At 42.8% G+C, this 22,421-nt stretch overlaps 2 protein-coding genes across 2 annotated transcripts in view; one reads left to right on the top strand and one right to left on the bottom strand.

The window, feature by feature from the left end:
• The window catches only part of T265_13351 (hypothetical protein), a gene marked incomplete at both ends in the record, with an annotated part of 39,941 nt that extends 18,533 nt beyond the window's left edge, over window positions 1-21,408 (top strand). The window contains one exon of the mRNA XM_009168491.1: window positions 20,317-21,408. Within this exon, the coding sequence (XP_009166755.1) occupies window positions 20,317-21,408 (1,092 nt within the window). The remainder of the gene's footprint in view (window positions 1-20,316) is intronic.
• The window catches only part of T265_03870 (hypothetical protein), a gene marked incomplete at both ends in the record, with an annotated part of 48,832 nt that overhangs the window by 17,875 nt on the left and 8,536 nt on the right, over window positions 1-22,421 (bottom strand). The window contains one exon of the mRNA XM_009168462.1: window positions 7,697-7,773. Within this exon, the coding sequence (XP_009166726.1) occupies window positions 7,697-7,773 (77 nt within the window). The remainder of the gene's footprint in view (window positions 1-7,696; window positions 7,774-22,421) is intronic.

Genomic DNA, 22,421 nt, shown 5'->3' with positions numbered 1-22,421 from the left:
GTGGCCAACCGGAGAGTTTGGTGCATATTTTGCAATCCTGCTGGATTACGCATGATGCTAGATGTGCTCGTCATAATCGGGTTGCAAGGGAACTTGCAAAACGTCTCCGTCGACTGGGGTACACCGTCTTCGAGGAGCTGAGAGCCCCTACTTCTACGTCGTTCATCAAACCTGACCTAATCGCTGTTCGAGATCGCCGTGCAACTGTAATAGACGTCAGCATAGTCTCGGATGGGCGTGGAGTGACTGTGTGGAATGAGAAGAAGCAGAAGTATGGTGCTGATGAACATTCCCTCGCCATAATCTCAGCCCTACATGCCATCGGTTGTGATACCGACTTTTTGGTTCACCAACCGATGATCATCTCTTATCGAGGGATCTGCTTTCCTCAATCTACTAAGGCTGTTATTGGACTGGGACTTCCTAAGGTCGCAGTCAGTGACTTGTGTTTGCTGGCCATTGTGGGCTCCCTGCGTACTTATGACACTTTTATGCGTGGCACATGGCGTTGAAGGTAAATCTTTGCCATTTAATCTCACAACAGACCCAGTATGACGGACACTTTGTGCCTGATTTGGGAGTCTTGACTGTGCTAGCGCACATTGCGCCTTGAAGAGCATTCACCATTGTTTGTCATTTCTTTGGTTGTTGGTCTTTAGACGCGTGTTCCCATACCAAAATCTTTACATACTTTGGGATTCACCTCATCAGACTGGAACTGTCCTTGGCATGATTTCGAATGAGACGTTTCTCTCTTTTCTCCCACATTCTGTTACTCTTTCGCATTCATAGCTTGCATTCACTTTTTATGTTTGTGACCATGCTCTTAAAAATAAATGATAAATGTTCCCCCATAAACTGCAGTGTGTGCTAGAAGGCAAGAGACGTAACGGGATTATAGATAAGACTCGCTTAAAGTGCAATCGGTTACTCTCGTGATGCTATTGTGTCCGCACATGATTTCACTGGTATTGCCAGAACGGGATGAAGGGTGTTTCAGAGCGGCTTGGTAAACAGTTGGTGGATTATGTTATTATTATTATTATTTATTAATTAGATGAACTGTGTTCTGCAGTACCAGTGCTGAGTGCGTAGCTACACAACTACCATCAGTGCCAGCTAAGAATAGGTAGTCATTGAACAACCAAAAAATTAATGAGAGCAAATTTCCGATGCTTCAGGTATCAAATGAACCGGAACAAAAGCAATTACTATCTGCAGATGATTCCCTCAAATCCATGTAAATAAGTACACCTGGAAGAAGGGAGTCCATAACCACAGACTATGGATTTGTGTCCACAGCCATGGTGTATCAGGGTGTGACGGGTCTCCGGTGTTACCGTACCGGAAAACGACCTTGGTATTGAAGCTCTTTTTCAGGACAGCTGACACATGAACCAAAGAATATAGGTATAGAAAAGTGCTGTTAGGCTGTTCGAATTAGTTCCTGATCACAGTGGCGTAGCATAGGTGTGCCTGGAAGAAACAAGTATGAACATACTGTATGCGGCTTGTGGCGCAAGATTATGTGGCCATTATTTACATCCGACTCACATGAAGTTTCTTCAGTGAGGTCTAGTTTCCGAAGCAAACACTGATGCTGAAACATCAGAAATGCGACTTTATTGCGAACAGTGATTCCAGTGATTTGGAACTGAAAAATCGGTCTCAAAGGACCATTTGTTTCAATCCCAGTCTTGTGTACTGACTGAGTTGCCTCATACCTTACTCTTTGTCCGCCGTTGTCAAAAAGCTCGAATACTATAGTTATCTACCCATCTGGTTAACAAAATATTGGCGATTTAGTCTCCGTTGATTAAGTTTACTGGATTCTCTGCGTCGCAGATCCGAATTTCTCCTTGGCAAAGACTTCCTTGAGGTACAACTGGCACGGAGCGCTGGGGCAAACTATAACTGGTCTGTTGATACCCATCCTAATCACTAACTCTCGCACTCCTTAGTTGTAGCATTGACTTGTATACGATCCTCTTTTGACAGTAAAATCAATGAAACCAGCGCCTGATGATGTACCAATAATGTTCAGGTTGATTATTGCCGACAATGATGGTATGAACTCGCGTGCTCTTAGGTGACCATCCAGTGTTTTCGCAGCAGAAGGCACGACCCAAACGCTCAGCTTATCCCAAGACTCTAACTATGTGGCCACCTAAACTTACCCGTCTCTCTGCCCTTACTACTAAATGCGTTCACATTCTCACACACGATGTAACTTGCTCATGATGAACATACATCCGTCGAAGTACCTGAGCGGTTCCGTCAAACTACCCTTGTCAAGTTCAGTAACCAGTCGGAGGCGTACTGTAAACACTATCACCAGTGGATCTGTTTCGTTTTAGTTGACCATTTCCTCCACTTTTGTGTCGTTCGGACAACAGCTTCGGACGACAAGCCATCTTACGGGTTCTGTGCTGTAAGCAGCTGATTCGGGTACTTCCTGTCTGGTTTGCTTGATTAGGTACGAATCTACTCAACGGGGCCAAACCTGGGTTTGCCGTGACGTGCGCACATGACAGAGGAATCACGAGTGAAAGTCAATATGGCATTATATCTTGCCCACAACAGGCCGTTCGAAGTCGGCCGAGGCACAACGACCGTCGAACGCAGAGTGATGTGAAATGGCGTGGAGTCGGTTCCCGAATATGACCTACCGCCTTGGTAGGCTGCTCCATCAAACCAAAATTGGGTTGGTAGCAGTGGTGGTGATGGATGCGATAGTGGAAGATTGCTAACTGGGTTGAAATTGGCGGCGATTCCGGCCGCAGGCCAGCGGAACTGGCAGACGTGCCCAAGTGACCGGTACTCCTAACCTCTGATCGTAATCCTCCCAGCCGAAAGGGATGAACGCTAGTGCTTAACATGAAACTGCCTCATTTCTGTTGATTCTTTGTGTTTGAACGGACCAGCGGTGTTTCGGTCTTTCCAGTGCGTTACGTGGAGCTAGTGCTTACCAAATCCAAAGAACAGTTGGAGTAGACTCTCGTAAGGACTCCCTTCAAAGTTTCCCGTCCGCTTGCGCACACATCATGTCAGTTATGGTTTACTTCACCCCAAGAACTTAATAAATGCGAACTTCAGTTGTGTTCGTGAGATGACGCAACAGGCTAGATGTGGAAGAAGTTGCCCCCTCTGGGGAGACCGCTGTCAGGAATACCACTCCTCAAACTCAGTAACGTATAACTGGCCCCCTGAACTCCTCCTGGTATTTTAAGGCTCTCTGAAGGTTAGTCCTCATTTCTAAGCAACTTCTGACCAAAATCCAACCCAGAAGACAATGAAAATTCATCAGCTCGTACAACCTAGGCTACTGGCTACTACTGGTTAGTAGTCATATTTTTCTAGCTAGCTATCGGTCTTTGTGGCAGATCTGTTCGATCTGTTCACTTCAGTGAAGGTACTCCATAACCCTAGTTTTCATCCTTATCTACTGCGGTCTGTAGGCACAAAAGGTGCCAAATGAAAGTGACACTTAAATATAAATTGCGGTAAATTCTGACCCAAAAATATCGGATACGTTACCTGGTAGTTTCAAATTGATTTCGATTAAAATCGCTCGCATCCTTGCCATTCGCTGAGTCTGATGGAAATCAGGTCTCGATCAGTTCACCACCCAGGTGCCATATATCGTGCAAGAAATTCGGGATGGGTAGAACATCGATTTGTGCAGAAGTATGCACCATTCAACTCCCACTTACGTTTATTCATTTATTATTCATGAGGCTGGAACATTGTTCCCTCGCAAGAATGGCCATAACCTACAGCTGTTCGGAAGTCGAGCTAACGCTAACCTGATCAATTCGCTCCGCGTTATGTGCACAACTTCTTTTTCCCTATTTTATCTCATCCTAAGGGTGGGGTTTTGTGTAAAACTCGCTACATCTAATCATCTTTCTAAAAGGTCTCTGACTGTGGATCATTCGCTTCCCTGCAATCCAGCATGTGAGATATTGGGTCTAATTAGAACGATACATTTACGCTGTTTATTGAAAGCTGATTCCTGGTTACTATTCTACTCTTCAGACGATTTCCGACTGTTGCGCGCCAGTCACTTAACAACAAAACAACCATACTTTTATCTGTTCTGCACATACATGAAATGGTGGCACCACTGAGGCAATTCGCTCCAAACCTATTGCTTAAAGGAAGGTAATACTTTCAACAGAATTTGGTGACACGGCTTATTTGGACATCATCGGTTTCCAAGCTAACGGTCAGTTTTCCAAAGAAATATTCGCTCAGTTTCGACTTGACCATTTTTTAGTCATGGTTTAATGCATAAAGTCACAATGAAACACTTAATTCGCCACTCATAAGTAGCACCAATGAATCTAGTTTTTCGTCACAGAAGCTGTTCAGAATATCTACTCAAATCCTGCTTGCATAGTAGCAGCCTTTTTGAACAAGTCTCTCCGAAAAATCCTCCTGATAAGACTTGGAAATCTCGACAGACCACCATTTATTCCGCTTTTCATTGGGTTCAGCAGGTAGGACGAGTTCCCAAGCTTCCCTCAGCCATATTTCCCACTTGAGGACTAAGTTGTAGGTAAGTGGAGTTTTACACCCATTACTCACTCACTACTCTTCGGCTAAACATGCCGCTTAAAGGAAGGCTTAAGTTGTCGAAGTGGAGTTATTAACACAGCACCATTCGTAAGGTTGATAGTACACAGCACGCACGGCTGGAGAATATCTTTAAAAACGGGCACCGTAGGGGAGAGATTTACTCCTTAGAAAACAAACGAAACACTTACTCGAACACGTAATCCAATGATTCATTCGCATAGAGATTTGTGAAAGTTATCGTTCTTAAGCGTATTGCTGAACTTTTCTAGACTTTGTCCGAATATTTAAAGTTAATGAACAAACACTGTCGAAAGATCCAGTAATTTCCAATTTAATTTACATCAGTTGTGTGTACGGCGCTCTATACTACTTTCCCGCTAGGCTAATCGTGCACTTCTTCAATAGGAGGTCTCCCCATGAGCGAGACACTCAGTTGGGATTCAGTTTGGTCTCATGATCGGCATCTTAATTTTTGAAGAGGGATAGGAATCATATAAATCTCCCTGAATTCAAGAATGTGCGCTTGTGATAAACTGCCTCATTTCTAGTATGTCATTTAGTGTGCTCTCACCGAAGGATAAATTCGAATTTGAAAAACGAGATAAGCTGACGAATAGATTGAGCTGTCCCTTATATGTGCTCATTTCGAAGCCATCCGAACGCCCACAGCACTGTAACCTTGAACTGTGATTAGTAGGTCGTAAAAAAGATATGTTGATTAACCGTAGAACAATGTACTCGTGTAGGATACAAAAGAAGATCGCACACAATAAGTTATATAAATGGTACTGAAAGTTGATTGTTGATTAGTTGCTATGTGAGGAGTGTGTGGGCCTCCGTTAAATTCAAAGCGTTGAAGGGACTGAATCCAAACAAACGGTGTTTCGATTAAATAGGATAACTTTTCAATATGCTTCTCCAGGTTCATTCTTCTGGTGACCCTGAATAAATTTTTGAGTTTCGCGCCTGTCGGGACGTCACTTATTTCCACAATGGTCATGATTCATATTTAAACTTCTTATCTCCATCGCAGCCTTCGGAATCACGCCGAAACGACAGAGTGGCCAAAGATTTAGAGGGCCCCAGAAGACACATAATTGATTGAGGAACCGTAAATGATGTTCAACAACCTCAGCTTGGTTATTTTGACCCCATTTTGTTTGTACGTTTCACCAATAGACGTGGTCGCAACAAGGGGACGCTTGTTTGCCAGCTATACCAGCTCAATCATTGAAGCTACGGACATAATTGCTGATGTTTCACCAGACAGCCGAGAGCTGGCGCAATCTGAGTGGATGAGGACGAAAAAAATAGATCATACCTTAGATCACTGACAACATGGTCTGAGTATGCACTACCTAGTTGTGGCTTGAATGGCAGATCATTCGTGCAAGCTACGCATTTACGCAACAGACGCTAGGCTATCATAACTTTCTCCGCGCTTCACTACATACTGAGTTACTGGCTGGTCTAATCCACTCACGAACGGAAAAATCTTGAAAAAATAGAGATGATGTATGTTCGCTAATTTCGTGCAATTTGTTTTCAATAGAACATAAAGGTTGATGGAAACTCGGGGACTGCGCCTACCTGATGAGCCCCAAGAAGGGCGAAACCACAGTTTAAATCCGTAGTAAACTTATCATTAGCCAGTAAAGCGCAAGCAGTGTCACTTCCGATTGACCCTTCATAGCCAGCAAAATGAACGGGTTCCTTATCTTTGTGACTGGCTCGACCGACCACTAGTTTGTGTATCTCTGGGAGTATAACTCAAATTATATAGGAACTCAGGAAACCAATACTACAGCAGCAGTTTTCTTTTGTTCACACGCAAAACACATCATCAGCCCAAGATTAAGGAAGACAACCGATGGGAGGCTTTCTAATGGCCTCAGGGAACACATTGAGATGTCACCAATGTCACACGAACTGTAACATGATGTGGCGGTAGTGCAGCACACCAAGTTGAAGATCACCAATAAGGGTTTCAACTAGAATACGGTTGGGTCATCCGTTCAAAAAAACTTAGTGTGAAAATTAGTTCATCTGGCGAGCTTCGTATAATTTGGGTGCAAACAGAACATACGGTTGAGGGAATTTGCACTAGTGATGTAGAGAGAAACCGTTTTTGGGCTATGCAAGGATTTTCACCAGACTCATCAGAGTTTCTTTGACAAGACGGTATGTTGCGATACGTCTAATTTCTTCACGTACACAACATAATTCAGCATTTTTGCATCACATTTCAAGCTAAACTACTGTGCAAAAGACTGTAGCTTGCGCTTTGCGTTTAATTTACTTCCAAGTACAACATGCGGTTGCGGCAATTTCGAGGACCGGGTTTATGTCACAGACAAAAATCCAGACACCTTTAGACAGGTGAAGGATGAATAAAAGCAAGGCGAACAAATGAGGCGAACTAAAGATACCAAAATCAACCAGTATCCAATATATTCATTTTGAGGTGAATCTGCAATTTAATTTAAAGGTGACAGCATGCCAGCAGCAGTCCAAGAAGAAACCTCGCTTAGACGTACTGAACAGTTCATCAATAATTTCTGAAGAGACTGGGAATTTTCACAGTTAGAACTGATTGAATTATGCAGAATTTGTGTACTAAAGCGTACTTGTAGTCTGTATACTCCCAGTTATACACAAACATAATCACCATATAAATGGCTTGAAGCTCTATACATCAAGGATACCTGAGTACGTGTTTGGCGGACGCGTAAACTTTGCTTCTGTTTTATCTTGTTTTTTGGCTTTGTGGAAAAGTCTCTTTAAAGACGAGTTTCGTTGCCAGTTTATTTACTTGGTCACTCTGGCTCCAGCATTTACTAACTATCCACATTCATCTCTTAAATTGGTGTTCGCCTGATAACGCAGTTATACCAAATTTGGGTATTGCGTGTGACCTAACAACTCCAGCTTTGAGTCATTCCGGGAGCAACATACGAGATCTTTTGAGAGAAAGCTTGCGAAATCTGGCGATTTAGAACCAGCTTATTGTCGATCCAGCTGCGCGGAACGTGTTCTATAGATGGTATTCCATCCAGTACTTTTTCCCGAGATCAATCTCCTGGCAATTGTTGGTGCGTCAACTAAAGTCACTTACTCAGCGTGAGTAGGACTGATGGCTTCAGCCAGAAAGATGACTGGCTTAGTTCGTTCGGCGGTGACAGCTATGTAGGACTGAATGGTTGTGGAAAAAGTTCTTAATCTGAACGGGGAGCGAAAGTGGACATGGAACATTTCGACAATATTTTGCTCAAACATCAAAAATAACCAGAAAATATCATTGCAGGCATTATTCCGTATGCATCAGAAAGTTCAGGTTCAAGACTAGTTTTAGTAAGTAAATGTTAATCGAATTCCGTCAGTTCCTCAAATCTTCAGTCGTTTGGCACGTCCGTCTTCCAATACACTGTTGATTGTTTACCGTTACAGTTGAATTATTAGTCTTCTCTATTGTATCAGGTTTTCCAGTTGGTGACTGTTGGTGCGGTGTGTTTGCGGGTCCGCAGAACACTCAAATACCATGCTGCCGTATTATCTTCGCAGTCACCCGAGAAATGTTGTTGATGTATGGCAGTAGAATTCTTTCCCCTTGTCTTTGTAACATAGAGTTGTTTGACAGATCTCCAAATGGAATTCTTCGGTTACCGTCTCCTTGAGGGAGTTTCTATAAGCATTTTTTTTCTCTCACCTTGAATTCCATTGCATCGCAACGTGTTTCAGTTCGCTTGAACACTTCGAAGGCATCTCCGTTCTTAACCGCTTGCTGTACAAATCGAAATTTGATTCGTGCACGTTGAGAACTCGGTAATCTTTCTTGATATTGGAGATTCCATTGGTGCTTCTCTTAGTTGTCCCTACTATTCACCATTTCACTCAAAATATGTGGTCACCCACAGATCCCAATTGGCTCCTGTTTCCGATTATCTGTTGGAAGTCAGCAGGCTTCAGACAGTTAGCGACTACTATGTTAGCAGAGTGAAGGCCTATGCGTGTGACCAGCGAGCTCATATCAAACGAGACCGTTATTTTGTCCTCCCCTATTGTTAGGTCTCTCGGTTTGTCCGAAGGTTTTTGTGTGCTGTTGTTTGAGTGTTGCAATCTAATGATGAAATATTTGGCCTATCTTCAGTTTCAGTGAAAGGTGATAGGTTGGTATACCTGAAAGTGCCACGAATGATGATGAAGGTGTTTTCTCTTGTGTGCTTTTGAAAGTCCGTAGAATCGTGGATTATTCGAACCTTGGGATTTCTTTCATCTAATACTTTGGAGTGCGATTCTTCAAGTTCCTAGTGATTTTGTTCGCAACTGTTTGTCCGTCACTTAGACAGCGAATCGTGTCTACATAGTTATCTAAATTGAATCATCGTGATCACCACTATCATCATCGACAACATGACATCAGTGTTCAACACCAGTGCTCCATGGCCATACAACCATAATTTGTTTGAAATTCTTACTGTGAAGAAAGGAATCGGAGGTGGAGATGTAAGGGACTTAGTGTCAACTTACTACAATCATTCAGAGGTACCTACACCTCCAGACACTCTTTNCCCTAACCCTCCAGACCCTCTTTCAGGCAGTTTGGATGGATACTGACAAGAAAAGCGTCACTGACATTGGTTCGCAGCCATATTTTTCAGCGTCTCCAACTAGGCGCAGTGATGATAACGCGTTCTTCATGCTGGAAGGCGAGTAGCACCAACAGCACCCAAAGGTTTCGTAAGCTCCTTCATAAGCTTTCTAGGTCATAGGTTGGGCAGCTCTCTGCTTCCGGCGCTCTGAGTTGTGCAAGGAAAACAGCGCTCTCTTCGGAAACCGATGGTTAGCTATGCGCAAACTTTGACTTATTTCTTTAGCCTGAGTTGCACATGGTGAAGGTCAGGCGTCCTTCATCAGCCAGGAAAATGGTAACTGTTTCATGTTTCTTCAAATTCTTTCGTGTTTCATTTTCCTTGTGCGAGAGCAGGTTAGGTGTTCTGTTGCTTGCAGCACAACCAAAGTTCAAACGATTCTCTTAAAAGAAACGGGAGAGTACTCTGAAAAATGTTGGACAGCTTTCTATGGACATTCCGTTCAATACCGACTTCACATATGCCTCATCGAAAGTGAGTTGCTGAACTTCGTCTAGGAAAACTAATGCAAACACTTTTTTATGTCTTGCGACCACATCAGAGCAGTGCCCAGTTACACATGCTCATTTTTTATTCAGATAACACTGTCTTCTTGCCCTGCCTTCATAATTGTAAGCTTAGGTGGCTGGCTTTGGTTAGAAAATGTCACAGAGATCGTGTTAAACAAAGTGCTCGGTGACAGCAATACAGTTATGCCGCATTGGACTACGCCACAGAAGTAAAGCCATGACAGCTGTTTTGCTTCAGCACTGGACGTTCTGTTATATACATCTGTATGGTCTGTACGCAACGTTAAGTATGTTTCCCTGACCTTTGATCATTTTATTACGCACGGTCGCCAGTCGGAGGGCTTAGTCCTCAATTGTGGGTAATATTTGTTATCATTGCCACCACTATTCGAATTCCGAACGAAACCTGAAAATGATTTCCCCTACAGATCCACCTATCGCTTTTGTTTGCTTACTACTGATTACTGCCTCGTACTGTCTCAATCAAATGAGAAGCTGGTTTCTAGCTAGCTTATAGTCCACCAGGTATCTTATCGGCTCTTTTTGGCTCTGATTTCAAAACTCCATCAGTAAAACATGTGTTTCTTCTCGTAGAGTCGGATTTAAAGTATCTTGAGAGTTATGTTCACCTTCATTGAAATCCAAATATCTGACAATCTCCCGTCCATATACCCTATCTCAGTGTACACGCATGATATCACCTGCGTTACATCTCATGTGTACCCCCAGGACCACCCTTTATAGGTTCAGTGAGGATTATTCACACCGTGACTTGCATGATTCCAATCTAGGTATGGCGATGGATTCAACGTTTCGTCCAAGCCACCTTCATTTTACATTTGCTATTTTGACGCTTCTTACACATACGCATCATAACGTAACTGCTGGTTTAAGTGACGCAACCAAATATGAAATCTCGTGTTACAGGTTTATTAAGTCAAATTTTTCAGGGCTCTAAGTGGAAAGAGGGCTGACATACTCGGGACTAAAAATTAGGCTTTAATATAATTTAGTTTGGCATTGGTTTTCTATTATTAGAAACTGGATTCACAGAGAACTCGGTATCCAAGGGCTGAAATTGATACACAGATATTTTTTACCCCCTGCGTTATGGTGTTCAAAAATCAGGGAGATATGACCTGTGAGACCCAGTTGTGGATCATGGCTACGACCTTCATGAGTGTCGCGAATCTGCGCAGGATGGGATGGGTTGATAGCTTGGAATCGAGAGTAGACATACCGATTTCCCAGTGACGCTGAAGACAAGAGGTGTGCTACAGTTATGTCGAATTTCCACCAACACAACCTCATTCCACCGTTTTTTAGGCTGCGGTCTAGTTGATACGGTCCCATTACAAGCGGAAAATTCTCTGAAAATATTCATCACATCCCTATCCCTATCCTCTTGTCCTAATTCCCCTTTGTTGGTTCAGCGCTCAAACTTGGCCAATTGACTTCACTTCACAACCTGCATCTATAAAATTGTTTTGATTCGACTTGAACCCTCAGTCTACGCATTACTCGTAACCGATCGGGTCTCAGTGAGACCAGTCATTTTTGGAGCGCTGTAAGATTTTCTTACCCTATATTGATTAGTTTCCTCGTGGCAGTGCTGCGTTTTGTGGTTAAACCAGTACAATCTGAGGTAAGCTATTGATTCTGCTGTTACTCGTTCGTCACAGTATAGTAAAACGACCTCCTGTGTTTCTTGGTTGGGCGAGATAAAGAAAAATTCATGTATTCATAATCACCATTTGTTTATTGAAATGTTCTATTCAATTCGTTAATAATGTTTGTAGCAAACTTGTCAATTCATTTAGTTTTACTTGTCGTGTCGCACTTAATTTCGGTGTTACTCTTACACGTTTCACCCTAACAAACTGTAAAACTAGCAGGTGCGTAAGCTGACGAAAACTGGTCCGTGAACACCAATGTTTTTATGCGTCTTTGGAGTTAAATAGGCCCGCGGCACTCGACGTATTATACAGCAAACTAAGTGACCATTGCTTTGGCGGTGACCTTCCGGGTTATCTAAATCGTTGTGTATATGTTTCATTTATTTCCCCTCAAAGTCTGAACCCAAAGCTGTCCAAAATAAGGAATGCGAAAAGTGCGCAAGCATTTATAGCACAGCAAATTTAGGGGGTGTCGTATAGTCGTGTTACTGGTGTGTTATTCTACACTAGGCTGCACGTGAAAACCCGCCTATGTGTAATCAAATGTATGTATACTCTTTTACTGTGTATTCGTTTGTGAATTTGCTGATGATAATCAGGATGTGGTTCATCCCTTTCTCGGGAATCCGCAACCTGTGATCTCCTCTTAAGTGGAATACTGTGCTACTTAAAAACGACAAGTAGCACGATTGGATGCTACATCAATGAGGAGATTGACATCGGCGCCTGTCTTAGCCCATTAAGAACAGGTGTTTCATAGAAGCAAGCCGAATAAACTTGCTTTTATTTTCGGACCAATGGGAGAAATGGAATATCTCCTGAGAGTAGCGCTTCATAGAGTTAATACCCCTAGCATCACAAGTACCCAACATGCTAGTATCGTTCGAGTATTTGGTGAACACATTCCACAGGTAGTTGAGTTGCCTATATTTCGGATTCCTTAAGATAAGCAGAGTATGTCTGCTTCACATCTATCATGGCATATGTAATTGTTTGCAATTCATCGATGGCCCGCCAGTTGCCACTTTAATCACCTGGCATCGGATCAACAAGGCATAATGTCAAAAACCATCTGAATCCTAACGAATATTATGTAGCTTATTGGCTTCTGGGTCTCCGTGACATAATACAGGTTGGCCGTACAAACTCTGTTTATCACTTAAGGTTTCATAAATCTAAGAAATTACTTTAGTCCTCCTAAAAAAAGACCACTGACGGAGAGGAGAGCAGGCAGCCACAGTTTGTGCGCTCCCATCGATCTGAAGCTTCTGATGCGGTATGGAGAGAAGGTGAGGTTTGCTAACTAATGATTCTTCCTTCCCACTCAAGAGACGCAAACATGGTCCACTCTATTATCAACAACAAACATGAGGATATAAAGTTTTAACACAAAATCTTGGAGCACTGTGTTTAGGAACCCTTTTCCATCTTCCTAGTCGAACACTTTCTGGTTTGAGCTGTGTGGTTGATCTAACTGAAACCTTTCAGATACACGAATGCTGCGTTGAACACTGTTTTCCGTATAAATTTCGGCGATAAGCTGAGAAATTCATGCCGTGTTGACACGAGTGTGGCAGTGTTCGACTGAACTAGCTTTCAGTGCAGGGTAATATGGATAGCAACCAAATAAATGCTCAAATTAGCCTTTTGGATTCTAAGGCTGTGTTATTATGCTCCGTAAACCATGTTAAAAGAAGGAAGATCTGCTCCAAAAGGCGGCGGTTATTCCTCTTTTATTGACCTCAGGCAAGATTCCTGTTTTCAAATTCTGGAACGGTAATATCTTGATAAATTACCATGAGAATTGCATCTATTTTCAGTCCCTTGTAAAACCCAACGAAAAGTTGTGTATGCTAAAAGTTTACATGAGTGAGCCTTCGGGACGTGTTTGAAGACTGTGGGGATACTTCAGAATTTAATAAATGTTGCAGGTTTTTTTGTCAACATAGTGTGTAGTGGGACCTACAGTGCTTAGGACAATTTTGCAATCGATGATACTGGGAGTCCCATTGCCAGACCTTCTTTTTATAAGTCAAAAACAAAGTGTGTGAGTGTAAGATCCGGACGGTTAAGGATCTCACAGGACGATTGCGACTATCAGATTATACGCAGTTCGTAGCCAGTAGTCAATAGGAGCAGACAGACGTGGGGCAGCAGATGATATATTGAAGACTGACAGGAACTGGTTAATCAACAATGACGCAGTCGGCAGGAGCGGGAAATAGTCACTGCCGCAGCACGGATTTATATAGAGGCAGTCTGACAGTGTGAGTTGGCCGTAACGGTGCAGGAGTCAGTACGTTCGGGATGGGAGGGACCGTCTTTCGGTCGGCGTCGACGCAGCCGCACGTGTCGCGCGACAGGTCAGATTACTCGGTATCGTCCGTTTAAAACAAAGCTCAGCAAAGGCTATCTGGCAGGCGCGATACATGGGTAATACAAAATAACCAGCCGTTCCGGACGCCAGGTCGGTGAAGTTGGTAGCGCGTTCGCCTGCCGTCCGGAGGGTCCGGGTTCGACACCCGAGAGGCACGCTTTTCCGTGGGAGTGGGCGCTCAAAAAATAGGTGCAATCGAGACGAACTTGCAGTCAATGACAGATGGTCAACAAAGATTGACATCACTTACTGAGGGATCGGCAGACCTTAAGTAGGAACAAAGCGGGGGGAAAACGAGCAGCAGGTATACGAAACGGTGTCGTAATAAGACAGGTGCAAGTCATGTTACTCATGAGTAGTCAGAGAACAAGGAGAGTTACCCCTGTTCACCGTTGATTCACAGGGGGAATCAACAGTGAGGTATAAGCATATTTTAACACTTCCAGTTGTCTCATTTACAAAGGACTGTATCTGTTCTTGCAGCACTGTTTCCGTCCGTAGCAGCCTTCTTGCTACCATCAGAGAACCTGTTTTGGGAACATTCGTATACATCATGCTGACATCAAACCTAACGAGAACTTTGTCAAGCACCAAGGGAAACTCAGCAATTGTTTAGACAAAATTCTACGAGCTTTGGGATGTGTGGATGACGTACTAGAAGGCGATTCTAGGACACCTGTTGTAAATTGACCAGTTTTTGTTCTGATGAACTCATTTCATCCTGTATTGATCTTATGGTGATACATTCCTTTGAATTTCAGGTAGCCCATAAATTCGTGGTTCAGTCGTGGCTAGGTGCTGCCTGACATGTACATAGTCATTCCTATTCGGTGGCGATACCCATATCCACCCTGTGATGATGACACTTCCGCCAATGTATGATGTTTAAATATCTTAGCTCTACTGGTGTAATGGTGATACTTCTGATGGGGAGGCCCGCGAGTAGTATGTGTTGTTCGTGGAATTTCGCTTTGCGTCTTTTGAAAAGGGGAGATCTGTTGCGGAATTTGTGGAGTCGTTTTGTTACATTTGCTTGGATTCGGGCGATGAATGATTAGAGTCAATGAATATCCAGGAGAGTTCAAGAAGACGCGTTCAGGAGAAGATGGTGTTAGTGCACAGGTGATGATATCCACAATACAAATCAGAAGGTGTATGTGCACTAATAGAATTTTTTAATATGGTTGCGATACGTATAAAAATAAATACAGTGCGGAATGGGAGCCAGTCAAAAAGGGAACTCATCGTATGTGAGGGTCCCTTGGTGAAAGTCCGGACGACGGGAACGTGTTTTTCTCCACAGTGCGACTTCTACAAGTGTTCCATAATTGTCCGTGGACCTGTGGAGAGGTTGACTTCCTGCTCCCTGTGCGCTCGCGAGTCTGTGTCCTGACTGGGCTCGGTTTCCCTTTATGTAGGTCCCAGTGCGTGTACGTGGGCGCGTCGGCACATGAGTAGTTGCTACTCTGACTAGGCGGTGCAGACAATCGATGTCCGATGAGTCAGCTTAATGTGACGTGTTTGCATGAGAAAAAAAGACAAGCCTCGCGATCCAGTGAGCGACTGTGAGCTGAACAGTCAAGTATGTGGGTGACTGGGTTGCTACAATGAATGTCCAGTTTTGTAAATAAGATGCAAATGAGAGTTTTGCTTCCCTGTCCAATGGTCTGTAACCGGTCAGTTGGTATTTTCTAATAACTCCCCCGCGAAGGCCTTCTTTCACTGGCAGGCTGACCGAACTCTCAGGCATTTAGGAAATCAAGACTGTAACCAGCTGGCAATGACGGTGTCCTCTCGTTGGATATCTGGAAGACAAGTGCCACCTGAATGACAACCAATAAATACACCCGATCTACGAATATTTCGGCATGGAAATTATCGTTGTTTAGGTCAAATGGCTGGTGGATAGCAGCCTTTATGTGTTCACTATAAGCGTTCTGTGCTTCATATGCGCCACCATATCATCCTTATCCAAAGGGCTCCTACTGTTTAGCCACACCCAGATGACCTGACAGTTTGCACTTGGGTAAGTTGGTGGCCATTGAAATGTTCTCTCGGGGATGCACCTTGCAAACGGTATTCATTTTGTTGTACACGCAAAAGCCACACGTGGGTCGGGCATTGTCGGTCAAGCTTGATGCTACAGGGGATTTCCGAGGCGGATACCAGTCCATCATTGATGCATTTTGTAGACTGGCCTCACCGGCCACCAGCTGATGAAACTGTCTAACACCCACCGCTGGTTGTTGAGCAGTTTCGCTCAATTGCTGTTTCAGCCTTTCGCACCGGTTCACAAAGGCTGCACCCATTCGGTCTGATATTGGTTATCTTTCCAGCCGCCTTAAGGATTCGGTAACACAGAAGCACATACAGTATTGGAAAACTGAGATCTTTGTTGAGGTAATTTTGGAACTAGCTCTGTATACAACCGTTTGAATGGTTTTTGTGCTAATTGAAAATTTGATTTGTGTGCGTTGAGAACTCGGCGATCTTCCTTGATATTGGAGATCCATTGGTGCCAGTATTGGAAAACTGAGATCTTTGTTGAGGTAATTTTGGAACTAGCTCTGTATACAACCGTTTGAATGGTTTTTGTGCTAATTGAAAATTTGATTTGTGTGCGTTGAGAACTCGGCGATCTTCCTTGATATTGGAGATTCCATTGGTGCTTCTTTTAGTTGTCTCTAATGGGCATTGCGTGCCGGAGCAGCATACACAATAGGGATGAAGATCGACGTTGCCCCAATTCGATTCTAGTGGGCATAAAGCTGAACGTGATGGTATAGTAAAGGTTGATTACTTGAACTCTGTTTCGTACTATGTTGGTGTCGCCGTTTTGTTGTTAGTTATTTTGCAAGGTGACTAAGAGCAATCGCCGACCCCTGTTCGTTTATTAAGGATGGCTATTCCCTCAACTGAGTTCAGTGTTTGTGCTATGTTGACTGCGAAGCATGCACCTCCTGAGTTTGAAGTGGAGAAATTCCACTTCATCCATAAGTTTCCTGAAAGCCCTTCGATAGCCCACAATAGACGGATTACCTTGATAAAACCAAATCAATTTGCAAATGTGTACTTTTAGCGAAGAGTATAGTCGGTGTATTTCTAACGAATTTAGCACACAAATATCCGGACATCGAAGTGTTGCCAAAATCTAAACGTTTGTTGGAGTTTGTCAACTGTGGTTCGTACCTGAAGCAATGAAATTCTTTTAGTTGATTAGATGTATTGAAAAATGTAAGGGTATTATTGGGATTGCCTCAAGCTCCCTAGGTTCAAGATTATGGTAAGTTGATCAGGGGAAGGCAATAAGAGAGTAGATGTATACGGTGAACAAGGAAAAGACAGTAAGCCGGAAGCGATAAACATTATTATCATGACACTGGGGTTAGCTGCCCTGCGTAAGGCTTTCGGGAAGGGGGGGAGGGGTACCTTATGTTTTGACACACCGTTTGTATGTAGACATGTCAGAAGTAGGCAACTGGATATCACACCCTCCGAACTCTGTAACACGCGACATCTGACTAACCCAGAGATACAACTTGAGACTCAATGAATGGTTTGAAACGCCTGATTGATGTTCATTCAGTGGTCGGATTGGACCAAGTGGGTGGGAATGGCGGTGATTAGGAGTTTTATAGATCTGGTGTTAACAGAAGCCAGGTAACATCCCTAAACGCTTCCACGAATGCGCTCAGTTACTTTTTATGTGGCTCGTTCTCTCACACCAGCCAGTGTTGAGGTTCATGTAGTGTTTTCCTGCACTGTAAACTTCGGAACAGTGGTAGATCCCCCTTATAGAATCTCCAGTATCTTCCAGTTTCAGACATGGTTTGTGAATCTTTGGGCAAAACCACAACCAGAACAAGTTTCGTTGTCCATTAATTACTTCCAGCAAAGTAAATCCATTGTTGGCTGCACTTGTTTCGCTAGAGACCCTGACCATGGAAAATAACTTGCGTCATGTTTGCCAACGCTGTGCCAATCACTTCAGGAATTCCGTGTACACGTAAGCTTATGTAACTGGTGGCGCATTTGCATAGATTTCACACGAAGCATCATGATAATTTGAAGATAACCCACGGTAATTGGACTAGATTTCCTACCGAGGTTAAATTGTATCGTACCGGAAGAAACGAAGAAGAAAATTCAGACGTCTCTACTTTTGTGCAATTATTCACAAAATTACGAAACAACATGAAATAGTAGATAATAGACTGATTATCTCCTCCACACCTTTTAAACAACATTGGACGTGTGAAATTTAATAAACGTACATATGAAGTAATTAATGTTCTGAATGCTATACAGTACTCGGCTTTATCATGCCTCCCCCGTTTTACCCTACTAGTGGTTAGTAGAGATGCGTATGTTAATATGCTCGCGATTTACAAGGTACACAACAGAGGAGGGGCTAAGTGTTGAGGTAATTTGCACACTTTTTGTTCCATTTGGTTATTCTGGAACATATCTGTTTCCGGGATAGCTCCCATACATCAAAAATCTAAGTTACTCAGTTTCTGCAAGATTACCTCCAGCTTTAGCAGATTTCGTGGTACAACACGAACAAGAGACGATTTAGAGGTGAACTATTCCGTCAACTAAAATCTACCTTGCCTTGATATATCAATGTAGATTAACCCAGAAAAGCTTACTCGCTCTGAAAAACTCCATGAAGAATGATTTATGAGTAACAACTCCAATGTCTGGAACGCAGCCCGTCGAAGGGCTACGTCGAAGGCTCGTTTTGCACTAAAACATAGTGGAAAACTCAGAAGAATTACATTTTTATCTGTCTGTTTGCACCTTACAAGGCAGCGCCAGGTATGACATAAACTCACTTCTGTGTGAACCCGGTACGACAACTAATCTTGTGTATTTGAATTCCGGCTGTGGCACTAGTCAAGGCCTCATTACAATTCCCAAACTTTGAGGGCAGTTTTCTAGACAGATCACCGTAGTTGTGGCTTACTTTTGAACAAATGTGATGACAAATCCAATTGATTCCATCACTGATGCAATTACACTGAGTGACAATGCATTGGCCTTGAATTTCGCTCAAGTCTTCTACTGCAGGTAAAAGTCAGCCTTAAACTTCACCCCATCCAAAAACGTCAATAGATGGCTATATTGTTAAAATGGTGTCATGCTGTTCGTATTCAGTAGTTTGTACGAACCGAAACTGCATTGTAGATATTCATCCGAAAATCATATCATTTAGTGTGACCTAGCTAACGGCGACTTGGATCCTGTCTTCAAAATGTACGTGTGAACTAACTGCGATCATGTGAAAATCCACATTAGCGTTTCATTTTTATGCGATCAAGTCTTTACGTCAACACGTGTTTCAAAACTTGAGTCCTGGCTACTAGGTCACACAGTGGAGAATTGTCACAAATATTGACCTTGAATTTGCAACTAGCGTCCTTCGTGAACGTCTGACGTTTACGCTTGCATTTTACGTATTAGTCTACTTGCATACACGTTACGCAGGTGGCTTTGAAAAGTTTTCCTTTGAAGAAAGCAGTCGTACAGTATAAGATGAATGTCAAGGGTTGTTTTCAATCCTTTATTTTTTGCTGTACTGTGCCACTGTATTATACTTCTAGCTACGCTGCTACTCTACCGCTACTTTTGTGTACTACTAAGCTGGACAGTTGCTGGAGGCAAATGAAATATGCCGCCTTTTGAACTGCTGGAATATTTCTGATGACTCAGTGAGCCGGAAATCACTAAAACAAGCTTCAGTATTCCAACTAGGTTTCTTTGCCGTAGCAGCTATAAGCGATACAGTTTAGATTGCGCTGGAGTAGCCTGTAAAAGACCGAGAACGTCGAATAATATTTCCTAGAGATTGAATGCACAAAGTGACGGTGCTCCAGATAAGGAAGTCCAACCACGTTAGGTGAGCACGAAGGTATTCATCATCTACCTAAAGCTGATTCTAACTGCCCCTCTTAATTGATGCGTAACGTACGTAACGCACAGATGTCCTTCAAACATTTCGGCAGTACCGAGTATCAGGTCGTCTGGAAATGCCAGTCTGTATCTGTTTGCTTGGTACTCCAAAGTTTCTAAACCCGCAGTTTCTGCACAATCTAAATAAGGGGCACTTGAACTAGCTCAAAATTATGTATGGTATGTTAGAATTACGACAGCCAAGGCGAATATTCAATTCGACTCCCTCCCTTCAGTTTCCATGTTCTCATATGGTTTATCATGCGCTTCAGCAGCTCTATAAAGTCCCATGCATCGTCTACTGCTTGAGAATGTGCTCACAAATAAGCAAATGCACACATCCATTGCAAGGTTTATACGTGCGCTGAGAATCTTATGCTTTCTCCAATCAGAATCGAAAACTATCTTGGAGTTATGTCCCGATTGGTTGGCACGATGACTGGTAGACAACTATTATCGAAGCAAGTTATGACTTAAGAAAATACTGTGTATGTATTAAACTGATTTTTGGTTCGGATTTTGCTTTGGTTATTGGATTCGGACCGTTCGCTCTGGACAAGTTATGAACCATGCGTCAAATATCGAGATGGACTGCAATACTTGTGTGTTCTGGAATAATTGTTTTGACACTTTTTTACATGCGGGAAATTTTGTTTTTGGTGTACGCAGCACTAAGACGAATATTGTTATCTTCTGGTAAATCATCGAATGTTGCAAACACATTGAAACAGTTGGAAGCAAGTCTGCCACTTAAAGCTGCAAGGCAACACCAGACATGCAGAAGCATTTGCAAAGCTCTGCCACTTCATCTGACCCCACAAGAGAAACGCCTCAGATTGGTTGGAAATCTGACAATCTCAAAAGATGAGCTAGCTCGTATGGATATGCAACGTCTTTCACGGGAGATTAAACCTTATGTAAACGGGGGTTCCTGGATGTACCGAGATCCTGGTGTGAGTCAAAATCAAAGATGTCACGTCAGTGACAATTCAGCTGTGGCCATTATCATACCATTGCGTAATAGATGGCATCAGGTACCTGCACTACTTTCCACTCTCATACCACTGTTACGGAAACAAAAAATATGTTATCGTATTTTTATTGTTGAGCAAGCTGATGATGCTCCATTTAACCGTGCCAAACTTTTCAACGTTGGTTATGCTGAGGCAATCAAAGTCTTCCGTTTTGGCTGTGCGATTTTTCATGATGTTGACCTTGTTCCAATCAACGATCTCAACCCTTATGACTGCAATTTGGAAGCATCAAAGCATGTGATGCATCTTGGAGTTGGGTTAGATGTGAGGGGTTTTAAGTTGAACTATCCAAGACTTGTCGGAGGCGTGCTTAAAATGACAACTAGACAGTTTGTCTCAGTAAACGGTTTCTCGAACAAATATTGGGGTTGGGGCCAAGAAGACGATGATATGGAAAGGCGTTTACGGCAACGTAACCTGAGTTACGTTCACATAAGTCCAAGTGTTGCAAGATATGCGGCAATGACACATGAAAAACAACCCAAAGTTCGACGGGATGAGCACCTTGATCTCCTCAAATCTGCTAACGTGCGACTATCCAGCGATGGGTTAACTACTTTGAAATACAAGGTAATCCACATCCATGAAGACAGCTTCTACACTCTGGTATTGGCGGACCTTCGTGAGTGACAATGGGTTTACTTGTCTCAGACTGTCAGTCCTTCAAGCTATTCGCTTCTTGGAGAAACATCGTGTTGCGTGTCATCGAGTGACGTTTTTGGCTTTGCAGATAGGTCCAATTCTAAAAAAGGTCATCGTTGTATTTTTCCTTATCACCTAACTTTATTTTTATACTTTTTTAAGTAGTGTACTTCACCGAACAAAATGAATGGAATTAACTAAGGTCTTTTCATGGTCGTGGGCATTTATATTATACTTCTAAAACATTATTAAGCATCACGTTTTTTTCCTGTCGTGAGATTGTCTTTTGAGACTTCGACTAATGTGTAGGTAGGTGTAGGTGTTTCTGTAAAATAACTCCTGTAGTAATCTGATCAGTCTACCCATACAAACATTAGCGATTAACTCAATAGAAAGCAACGATTTGATTGCACAATCCTGCTGCGTTCTGTTGTTCAGAGAGTCGATGCATTCTCAACAATCTCCCTCAAATATCTTACATGCTGAGTGAGTTAAAGTACCATGTAGTTGAACTGTACCCGAGTGCTATATAGTGTGATTGATTTGGTAGGTGCTTAGCCCTCTGAAGTATTTCAGTTAAACTGAGTGCGTGTAGCCTGCTACGGAGTACGCTACAATAATCAAGAACAGTTGCTATATTTAGGCAACTAAGACAATTCATGAATGTGATGGTTTTCTTTAGCAAAGTGCGCAGGGCATGAACTAATGTATAACAGCCATGGCAAGATTCTTCATCAACCTGATTTCCTGCTTTCATACCCATCTGTGCGTGTTTTTCCGTAAACAATCGTTTAAAACTCCATTTTATGTAAATAAAAGACTTGAATTATATATATATATATATATATATATATATGTATATATATATATAGTCGGTGCTTTCCCGTTCACCTGAAACTCATTCAACAGTGGCGATTAGTTTTACTGTTTGCTGAGACTATGTCGAGGGGTTTGGTTCTTCGGCGGCTCTTGCTGGGTGGGAAGCTGTAAACCTCAAA

The sequence above is a fragment of the Opisthorchis viverrini genome, assembly GCF_000715545.1.
Source record: "Opisthorchis viverrini unplaced genomic scaffold opera_v5_59, whole genome shotgun sequence".
NCBI classification, from domain to species: Eukaryota; Metazoa; Platyhelminthes; class Trematoda; order Opisthorchiida; family Opisthorchiidae; genus Opisthorchis; species Opisthorchis viverrini.
The sequence above is the reverse complement of the archived record's forward strand: the minus strand, read 5'-3'. Positions and strand labels throughout refer to the sequence as shown.